Genomic DNA, 11904 nt, shown 5'->3' with positions numbered 1-11904 from the left:
AAAACAATAAAATTTAATTATAAATAGATGTATACAGTTAAGAGTTTAAGGCTACATAAGATAAACAAATGTAGTTTCATGTTACAATTTGAAGTCATTCTAGAAAGAAAAAAAGGGTAATTTAGATTTATTTCAATTTTTTTTGGTTATTACGAGGTCTGTCAAATTGACCAAACCTGTATAGTTAGGTTAGGGAAAATATAAAGGTAAAATATAAAGTTTTACTGAAAACAAACATTTGAAATGTATTTAGAAGGTTTTAGAGATTACACAAATGAAATTTGAGATTTTTTTGATGAAAAAAAGTATTTTTAGTCTTAATGTAAAAATCCCTCGGCACATGGACTAATCTAAACAAATACTCAATATAGTCATGGAAAATTCTTTTTTTTTTGGTTTATTTAAAATACTTCACTAAAAATATGACTTTTTGTATGTGAAAGACTTCTAACGTTTATTGAAAGACTACTAAATTTTGTGAAGATATACATACTATATTAAAAGTTAGTAGCATCAAATCTATAAAGATCTTAATCTAGTACAAAGACGTAATGTGGTCAGTAAAATTGGCCAAGCCCGTGTTGAGAGAGTTAAACAACTTCAATGTTTGTTGTCTTCCCAGGTTTTTTTTCTCAACCTTGCTGTTTACTACTGTTCCTCATTGTATCAGTCTACCCCTAACCTTCCTATGCCAGGTTCCAGGTCTTCCTTTTTTCTTGTCCTCCCTCTTGTTCATCACTTTTCTTGTCACTGACGATCATGTCACATCTGACCCTGTGGGTACCCTTTTCTTCCGCTTCTTCTACTCTTAGTTCCATTTTCTGCAGTCATTTTTCATTTCTCTACCCTGGTCTCTCTCTCTCTGCTTGTCTTCTCATTTAATTTTCTCCTCCTTTTGTGGTCTTTTTTTACCAAGTCTGCAGATTAACATGGTCGATGTTTCAGATATCTTCCTCCACATCCCTCTTGACCCATCCTTCATATGTTTTCTCTGTTCCGTCCAACAATTTTACATCTTTCAGTTGCTGACTCTTCCCTTTGACATAGCATTGTCCATTTTTATATTCACTGGTGTCCTGGGGGCCTTCACTTGCCATATTCACAGCCGAGGGCTGGCATTCCTTTTCTTGGAGGATTGACTTCTATTGGCTCATTATTGGATGGTATCCTCCTCTCACACCTCCCTACTTTTACAGAAGGCTACTCAGTTGGTGGTGAGGGCTTGTCATGAGATCTAAGTCCTTTCTCATACCCGCTCAATATTTGGTACTTGTAGGTGTTTTCTTTATCTCTTGTCTTCACTTGTTAACTATGGTGTATCTGATCATCAGGATTTTTCTTGCTTCCAATTTTCATCCTACACAAGAAGCTCTTTTGTTTCTGGGTGCTCTTGCTTCCCTGAAACCTCTCATTCCCTCTGAGCATGTATACATGCCCTTTCACTAGTGGACCTAGTGGATCCAATGGTTTCTTTCACAGGTTCCACTGTCCTCATTTGTGAACCTCTCCTCAAGGAATTGTCATGATGACTGGACCATGCAATTACTACTTCCAGCATTCTATTAGAAACTCCCAAGCTGGATCTCTCTCTTTACCAATGCTTCCCTCTCTAATTGAGGTATATCTCTGGATGAGGACATTCCTTTTGGCATTTGGATGCAGGATGAGCATTCACTCTGCAAGAACATGCTAGGACTTCTCACTGATCATTAAGCATGTACCCATTCCTGCCCCTACAGAAGGATTACTTGATCATGATCCATTTTGTCAATTCCATGGTTGTTTCTTACACCAATCATCGAGGAGGGTTCTGTTCCAGGACCCTTTGCTTTTGAGCATTGAACATACTCTTCTGGGCCCATTTGCCAGGAGCTAAGAACATGGTGGTAGAATGCCTCTCTTGGCCAGCCTACATTATACAAATTGAATGGTCTCTACACTCCCAGGTCTTTTGTTGGTCGAATTGACCGACCATGTGACCACTTTGTACTCCTTTAAAGTTGTTACTTTTGAAACTAAGAACTTTTAATATATTATGTGTATCTTCACAAAATATGGCAGACTTTCAGTAAACAGTACAAGTCTTTCACATACAAAAAATTAGATTTTTTGTGAATTATTTTTAATAAATTAAAAAAATGATTTGTCCATGAATATATATATATATATATATATAGAGAGAGAGAGAGAGAGAGAGAGAGAGACCTTTCAAGTACAAAATGTTTTCTTGTTGAGTTTAAAAATACCCTTCTTTATCTGAAAAATCTTGCATTTTGTTTGCGTAATCTCTGAAACCTCCCTAAGTACATATATAATGCATTTGTTATTGGTAAAACATTATATTTTATCAGTTATTTTCTCTACCCTAACCCTATACAAGGTTGGTCACTTTGACCAACCTCATAACCACCAAAAAGAAATCAAGATAAATGTAAATTTCCTTTTTTTTTTTTCTAGAATTAATTCGTAATGTAACATGAAACTACATTCGTTTATTTTAAGTAGCTTTAAACTTGTAACAGTATATATCTACTTATGCTTAAATTTTACTGTTTTATTGCCCTTTTGAACTATGTCTAACTACTATTTGCATCGTTATAAGTTGTAAATCGCTTGGGGAATGTAGATCTCACGTTACACAATTATCGAATTACATTACCCACAACCTGCTCCTGTGGATGCCTCCTGAAATTTTTATTATATTGTTATTTATTTTATCTAATCTACTTTAACTAACCTAAATAGATTCCTATTTTTACATATTAGTTACTTTTATAACAATAACTAAAGAATGCACATGAAAAACAAGAGATAAAGTACTTACCTGGGTCTTCTTTTCTTGCTGTTGACTTTCAAGATCACTTAACCCTATTTTTTTATACTAATGGTAGTAGTGCACTAAATATTTTTAATTTAATTTATATATGCATCAAAGAACATAGAACAATAACATGCAAAAAGCAGACAATTTTCTCTAACAATGACAATTTTTCTGGCTTTCTAACTATGAGGCAACAGCCATTACAAATTCATACAAGTTAGTCAATATGTTTCCAATAGGAATGAAGCTTGCACTAAACGAGAAATTGACAATTTTCTGTTCAGAACACAACACAATATAATACATTATTTGATAGATGAAAACATTGGCTTTCTATTGGTTATAAGTAATATAGAATTGAACATAAGAGAAACTATTAACAAATCCTGAAAGATAGGATGTGATAGATGGGTGTAGCAAGAGGAGGTCTGATTTTCTGTTTGATTCTGTAAACAAACAAGATTGAAGGTTATAAAAATTATGCTTTTGTAGTGAGTAACATACATTAAATTTTGTACTTATTAGAGGGGTGGTGAATAAATTAGAGACGAGGGGTTGCTTAGAGAAAAAATTCACGTCTCTCATGCTAGGGGAAAGTCAGGATTTTTTTTATATTTCCTTATAAAATTAAGAACTTGAAACTTGTGTAAAAATATGGATTATTAGCTATGAATTTATGCCATAGTAATTGATATAACATGAATAAAAAGTAGTTTAATTAAATTTTGAATGTAAGTTACTAAATACCTCATATGCAGTAAAGGATGCTTGGGCAGATAAGGTTATACATACCTTTTTCACATTCTCAGCTCTGAGCTTCCTCTCTTCTGGTTCTCTGCTCTTCATCCTTAGGCTCAGGATGTTGATGCTTTCGGCCAAGCCTGTTTTCACCTTTTTCTATATGCCTCTCCACTCTTCATCTCCTGCCTCAGGTCTTCGCCTTGATACACAATACTTCTTGTTGGATTCTCTTTGGCCAGCTCAGCCTTGGTTTCCTTTGCTTCTTCCCTTAGCATCCAGACCGTCTTCTTTTACCTTATATTGTCTCTTTGTTACTTCAATCTTCCACATTCCTTTTCCATCGAGAGATATTGTCCCTCCATCTTCACATGTGGTATTTGTACAGTTTATTCCCTGTTGGGCTGGGCTCTCTGATCTTGTGGAATTTTACTTCTCACATTCCTATCACCCTTCAACTGGGCCTGTCTATCTACAAAAGTAATGGGTCTTTTATTGTTGGCTCATCCTTTCGTCCTGGCCATCATACTGTGAACTACCTATTTTTGCATTTGTACCTGGCTGTTCATCAATGGTTTGTCAGTCTCTCCCTTAAATGATTATCAAGCAGCCATGTCCATTGCATTTCACCTTTCCTGGTGCCACAGGGTGTTTCTTCCACATCCTCTCCACTACTTCCTTCATCTCCTGACTCCCATGCCTGACTGGGACCTTGATGTAGTTTTACACCTTCTCACATGTACTTCATTTGAACCATAGACTTCTTGCTTTTTATACCATCTTTCTCTTGACTTATTTTCTCCTCCTTCTAGCCTGTGATTACTGTCATATGGATGTTTCTTGCATTCTTTTCCACTACACTTGTATACTTCTCTCCCCAAACCGATAAGTTTTTCCAAGACTTATAGCTTGGGACCATAACCATACTTTCTTTCTTCTGTCTCTTACCTATTTAATTGTTTGGACCCAGATTGGCTCACTGTTCTGTTCATGTTGTTTAGTGTTACTTATCAGGGACCTCTCTTTCAAGATCCCTGTCACCACCTGTCCCTACCCCGGGATACTTTTTCTTCCAAGGATCTTCCTCTCTCCTTACTGGATGGGTTTATCTACTTCTCTGGTTGGTATATCTGTTTCTAGATGTGAATTCTCTCAGACTATATCACATTTCTTTGCATTAAATTTGTCACCTTTCTTGTTCTCCTGCTTCTCATCTTTGGTAGCCCCAGGTTGAGATCTTCCAGGTGGGCATGTAGATGACTCCACGTGTTTGTTTTTCATTATCTACCCCCATCTGGCTGTTTCATTTCCTGCTGGATTTTAGCTTCCACCAGTCACCATTCTTCATTCAACCCACCATTTTTAGAATAATACATACAATGTCTTTTTTAGACTCCTTTTTTATTTCACAGGTGGTTGGTGTTGTTTCCCAAAATTGGAATGAGGCCAGGGTTAACAGAAAGCACTCAAACCATCCACCCTGGCTCTACCAGTGCCCAGAGTTGAGATAGGGAGTTCTGCAAGACCATTAGATATATCCTCATGGTGTACAAATTACTCAATTGCCTGATTCAGACTGTACCTTCCATGGATTATCATGGAAAAGGCCACAACAGAGAAGTGACTGTCCACTTCTTTGGCTTTCACTTGCTCTTCAGTAAAAGAGCTTTCCAGCAGATGTCTGATGGACATCCAGGCACTTATCTGAGTCTCCCCAGTAGGATTTCCCTCCTTTTTCTTCTTCAAGTGGAGCATAGAAGACCTTTGCAACTTACCAGTTTATATCCACTAGCAGACTGGGGTGGTGGACCACAGAGAATCCTCACTGCTTGGGCTTATCACAGTAAAGTGAGATGTGAAGCTGTGGTGACACTATCAGTGTAATATGGGTCACCCCTCACTTATCTATTGTGTCCTACTCCTGCAGTCAGAGCCTGTTCAGTTGAGGTGAGGACAAAATGTACAGGAAACATGATACAAAACTGATGTGTCCTCCTCCTCCTGCAGCCAGAATCTGTTCAGTAGAGTTGCAGTGAGCAAGCATTATATGGAAACATAATACACAAATGTGCCCTCCTGCAGTCAGAGTCTGTTCAGTAGAGTTGAGGTGAGCACACAAAGTAAGGCATGAATGTGTTATAACCACACTTCACATTTTGGCTATCCAACTCTGTATGTGTGAAAGTACTTGGACAGTCATGTTAGTTGCTACTTTTGTCCCTACTTTCTGAGCAAAAAGTATACTCTGGTCAAGATAAGATGCAGTTTCCTACGGTTGTTCCTCCTAGGGAGCTCCTGCTATCAGATGTTACTCTCCATGAGGTTTCCTTCAGGTTTCTTTTGGTAGCTCATCTAAGTAAAATTTTGCACTAGCCCCTCCACCAATTCAACGTGAGATTCTAGCTATTCTGTGTGTGGAGATGAGTTATTGTGTCAAAAGTCAAAATTTTCCCAACATGTAAATATATTTCTGATAGATATTCATCTCTGCAAACCTTCCCACCTGTCCTTTCCACTTGTGGTGCACATTTTTGTCTTGCCTTGTCAAAGAATGAAGTTATCATAAGTGCAAGTGTAGAGGGGGGAACTACTGTGCATGTAGGTTATGCTACCCTCTTATTGGTGAGGGTTTTTGTCACATCATGACATCAGCATGCACTAGTACAGTTCAAATGTGTGAAATTAGGTAAGAGTTACTTCAAGGTTAGTGGCATGTAAATTGCAGATGCACAAAGAAGATAGTTATTCTGTGTGAATTAATGTCTATCAGAATGTATTTTCAGATTAGAAAATGTTAACATTTCTAAAAAATGTATAGTTATTTAAGGCCACCTGTCTGCAGTAATTTAATTTATTCAGTTATTAAAGATACCTTAAAACAAAAAATTGAAAATTATGATATTTTTCTTTTATTATATATACCTTTGGATTTAATAACTAAAATGTTGCTGTTTGATGACAAAGTATAACTTGGTAACTTTTGAAACATTATCAGTTGTTTGATTATTATTCACCAAACCTAATCTGTCGATATTATTGGAACTTATTGATACCTTAAAATTTTTGTGGGTGGAAAGAAGTTTACATCATATATTTTAAAAATTAAACAGTAAACTAATCCATCAATAACTGGGAATTTTATCTTAAGATGAAATGATCTCTTTGATATTGTTATATGAATTGTAAACTTTAGCAAAGAACTTGAATACTTTATGCTTTCTTTAGTGATGAAGGAGTATCATTTCCCATTCAGAAGGGACTAAGTGCATCAAGAAGTCAAATTGTTTTCTTTAAACATAATAATGTGGAGGATCTGGAGCGCTTGCTCCTGGAGCAGGATGATCTAGACAAGAAGGTAGGTGTTTATGAAATTTATAGTGCTAATATTGATCCTTACTAGTATTACGTGTGTATCTTTTCTGATACTCTACATTCTGTTAGTATTATGGTAATTTTTTACTGATATGTGTATATCCATCCTAATATAATAAGTATTATGTTTAGGGTTGTGTTTGAAAATTCATTTGCTAGCTAGGAATTCAAAAGATAGTTCTAAACATTTGAAGGTTTGTTGGGCAGTATTCAATCAGTGTCAGTTTTTTATCTTGTTAACAGAAACCATTTGACATGAATGAGTAATAACCACACATTAAATGTCACTCACATGGGAAAATTCATTCTTTTTATTTATATAATGCCCCTTTACTTAAAAATGATTCTATTAATAAAACAACTCACCAGAATGATGCATATAGCTGATATGTTGGAGCAGACCGTTATTGTGAAGGTATGTTTAGTTGCTGCATTGTTTCAATAAAATGTACTGAATGCTTAGTGTACAAGATGTAAGAGAAGTGATAATTTAAACAATGGATGTTTTTCACAGTTGTGCTGTTTCTCCTTTAACTTTTTGTTATATTTGCCAATCTGTATTTATTAATTCAAGAGTTACTGTTACTGTGTCCCTGTTTTACTGTTTATTTTATATTATTATGATTCATTCTTTTGGCTGATGTCCTTTATTCGTAGTATACTTTTCCTTAATCAACAATGTTGTTAAAAAAGTGTGACTGATAATAACATTTTGTTCGAGTTGAAAGTATGTATTTATTTTCTAATTGAATTATTAGTGGTACTCTGTTCTATTTTGCTGTTTATTTATTATTATGATTATTAGATATGTATAGTTATTCAATACTTTTATGTTAAAAATACTGACTGTTAACTTGCCTGGACTGGTGACTGTTAAATAAAGAGCACAGCTACAGTTCTTTTAATTGCTCATGTAAAGCAAAGGGTTGATTGAAAAAATTCTAAGAGTTTTCAGGACCAAATTTATAATGACAATTTACATATAGCTATTTATTTTAAATAATATGATGCCAATTTTTCACAAAAATCCATGGATCTAGGCCTGAGAGCCCTCCAAAACTCCTTTAATCCACATATGGAGGGCTGTAATTTGAAAAACATTTCCAAAATCAAAACTCAGAAGTAGAGGTCAAAAGTTTACTGTTAAGTTTTAGGTTGTCTTTTCCAATTTTTTGAGAATTCAAGAATTAAATAAACAAATATAGGTAAAAGTGAGAATTACTATAAACGATTAATGAAGAATAACATCATATCAGTACAAGCATGTATTACCTATAAAAGCTGATTTTGACCGTGAAAATTCAGAAAAAAAGTACAGAATGAAGGTTCAAATCTTTGATAGTATGACATCACCATACTAGTTAACATTTGAATGAAAATCCTTTTGTTTTACAGGTAATACATAAGTGAAATAAAACATTCATATATAGTTTAAAAATACATTATATGGAACAGTAGTCACATTTTATATTTTAAATAACCATAAACAATGTTGTTTATGTACATATTTGATGCTATGTGCAATACTCATAGCTATGTGCAGCAAGCAAGTTTGTCATTCTTGGTGAACCAACTGAAACAAACAATTCACAAGTTGCGTGCCCTTATAAAGGCCAGTTTCCATGAGGTAGCTCATAAATATTTTATTTTGCCAATTGAAGTAGTTGACTTCCCTCTATAAATCATACGAACATGGTAAGGATGACAAAGATTTATCAATGACCATTGTTACAGTCAGCAAGTGTCATACCATAATATCTGGACAACAATATTTTTGGTCAAGAACAATTTGTTTTATATCTAATAGTTATAGTTTTTTACACATAAGAAGCTCTTATATTTGTGTGTTGTTTGAATATATGAAACTTAATTTTTCAATAATAAAAGGACTTATTTAATACTGGGAAGACTGTGTTTGAGTCATTTGGATTTCCAATTGTGAGTATATTGATCTATACTCTTTTTTTTTTTTAAACTGTAGGCTTTGTTTTAAGAACTTAGGTTTAGTGAAGGCCATTTTCTACTTTTGTGTTTTATATAATATTATATTTTGTAGTTAGTTTATATTATTTATTTATTCATTCTATTTATGAATCAGTTTATTTTTATTCATTTTATTTTTCCATTTCTTCATTCTAGTTGAACCAACTTCAGCCAGTACTTCAGATATGCCATCAACATCTGATGAACCAATGGTGCTGTCAGCCACAGCATCAGAAAGTTTTCAGAGGCAGTATGCCATCCTTCTTAGAAAAGGGACAGAAGTTTGCTGCTGTGTGAAAACTTGTCCACAGATGGGTCACAGAATTGAAAACTAATTGGTTGCAATAGAGTAAAAGGATGGGCAAATAAGATACTGCCAAGGTTACTTTAAATAACATATTTCCATCTTACTTTCCCTGACAATGATGCACAATAAATTCCTGGTACCAAGAATGTGTTAAAAAAGGACATGAAATATGAAGCTCATTTTTATGTACGTACTGCTCACTGTGCAGCAGAAGAAATGAGCCAGGAGATGTGGAAAAGCCCTGAAAAATGGACTCTGATGTTGTATAAAAATGAAAAGTTGTTCAATCATACTGTAACACCAATGTAATGGCCTCTCAAAGAACAGAATGTATTGCAATCATAAAGCATTTAAGATCTTCATCACCAAAGTTATGACAACAACTACATGTTTCTGACTTACTTTTCTTGTGAACTGATGACAGCATTGACACAGGAAAACACATTGTGTAGCTCCAGATAATAAAAACCTTTATCCTCATTTTGCATAACTTGAGCTTATAAGTGTAAAATATGCCAACTCTTAGATATTGTGAAAGCACTGGAGGTGGTCTTCAACGATTTTGGTTTTTTGCATAGTATATTTAAATCCAAGGTCATAGGCTTTGGAATAAATTGTTGACATTTACATTTTGTCATTAAATGTGATGTGGGCAAACTTTTTTGTAAATAAACCTAAACAATAAATGAGTATTTTTATTTTTTAACAAGGATTTCATGTTTATATATGTACATAAAAACATTTTAATTTTTTCATAAATATATTTTTATTTCATGTTTGTTTCATTGCAGTCGTACTTGCAGTGGGTTTAGCAGCGTGAACTTTTGTATGTTTTCCGTAAACTATCTTAGATCTTGCCCTGAAGAACATCTTTAAAACATCATAAACAAGTACAATACAGTAGTTACATCTTGACATCCATCTACCTATTTTACAAAAAATCTTAAAAGAGGCTTAGAAAAGCAAACGAGATAGAAGAAATAATGAAACATCAATTTTCTAAGCCCATTTCAGCCAGTGGAACAAGATGTAAACAGCATAAATAATGTTCCCTTTCCAAACTTCTGAATAACTCACTAAACATAATTGTGCAGGTGGAATACTGTTTTGAAGACAGTGAGAAACCTTGAAAAGAAAGGACAATAATTCACTGATGTTCTGGTGTACCTCTCAGAATGGACAATTGAGAAGGGACTTACCAAACAGTGTTGAAACTAAAATAAATCATTTTAGAGGTGATCAAACTGAGATACATCTTATAGCATGTTTGACCATAAATATTGGCAGACTAGATTATCATCTTTATGGTGTTGAAAAAACAAGTTGAACATATGAAAAAATATTTCAGCACAATTTTACAGAACTGTGGCTATTACATTCTGATTCCTCTACATGAGTTAGTAGATGTACGTCAGGTAGGCTGGCCATCTGATTGTAGGGATTCATCCACTGTCTGTGTGGCTGCATGCAAGTCAGGATGACACTAATAGGGGAGACTTGTAGGAATGTCTTTAAACTAGTGCACTCAACATTTACTCCCTATCTATTGCATGATATCAGCACCATGAAGAGAGTAAAACATGTTTGGTGATTCACACTGAATACAAACACATATGACCAGCTTATGAGTATTACTGTTAACAGCTCTGAAGAACAAGGAAAGTGGCAAATTTAACCCTTTTGCTGCGACTTTCGGATATCCAAACAAACATTTATACCTGGTGACTGAGAAATTCAGATATATTCTATGGCTACCAAAAAACGTTTCCCCTCTGCTGTGATGGGATCTAGATGCTTTTTAAAAAAATACTGTGACGAGCAGGAACATCCTTGATCTTGAAACAACCAGCATATTGTGCAGTGAAAGGGTTAAAAGTTAGTTAGTAGATGATGGTTGTCTGGGCAATGACTTGAATATACAGCTTTCATTCACCTTTACTGAAATAAGGATTTTATGAGAGAGAAGGGAGAGACACAATTTGTTAATAAATTTGCAAGCTATGTCTGCACAGTATGCAAATTTTCTTATGATTAAATGATAATGTTATTATTCTTAAAACAGTTGCCTTTTTTTTGCTTTTTCCAGCATACCTGGCACTTTTTCAAGTAAATTTTAAAGCAACTAGCAAACATTTGTCAGTGGTTGGAAAAGTTAGTTTGAAGCCTTGCCATAGCTTTGGAAAGTTCAGTATACCATGTTATCCGTACACCAGTATTTATCCACTAACTATATGATGTTATCAGTAGACCAGTATTATCCAGTGTAGCATGTTATCCGTAGACTAGTATTTATCTACTAACTATATCATGTTCTCAGTAGACCAATATTATCCAGTGTATTATGTTCTCAGTAGACCAATATTATCCAGTGTATTATGTTCTCAGTAGACCAACATTATCCAATGTATTATGTTCTCAGTAGACCAACATTATCCAATGTATTATGTTCTCAGTAGACCAACATTATCCAATGTATTATGTTCTCAGTAGACCAACATTATCCAATGTATTATGTTCTCAGTAGACCAATATTATCCAATGTATTATGTTCTCAGTAGACCAATATTATCCAATGTATTATGTTCTCAGTAGACCATTATTATCCAGTGTATTATGTTCTCAGTAGACCATTATTATCCAGTGTATTATGTTCTCAGTAGACCATTATTATCCAGTGTATTAT

The 11904-nt window shown here is 34.4% G+C and overlaps 1 protein-coding gene across 2 annotated transcripts in view; it reads left to right on the top strand.

Annotated features, from left to right (window-relative positions):
• LOC106457863 (serine palmitoyltransferase 1-like) overlaps positions 1–11904 on the top strand; it is a 40292-nt gene that overhangs the window by 12123 nt on the left and 16265 nt on the right. For both annotated transcript variants that reach the window (XM_013917313.2, XM_013917312.2), the window contains exon 8: positions 6785–6914. In XM_013917313.2, coding sequence (XP_013772767.1) covers positions 6785–6914 — 130 coding nt within the window. The remainder of the gene's footprint in view (positions 1–6784; positions 6915–11904) is intronic.

Source organism: Limulus polyphemus, unplaced genomic scaffold, assembly GCF_000517525.1.
Source record: "Limulus polyphemus unplaced genomic scaffold, Limulus_polyphemus-2.1.2 Scaffold382, whole genome shotgun sequence".
NCBI classification, from domain to species: Eukaryota; Metazoa; Arthropoda; class Merostomata; order Xiphosura; family Limulidae; genus Limulus; species Limulus polyphemus.
This window is presented reverse-complemented; position numbering and strand designations above follow the sequence as displayed.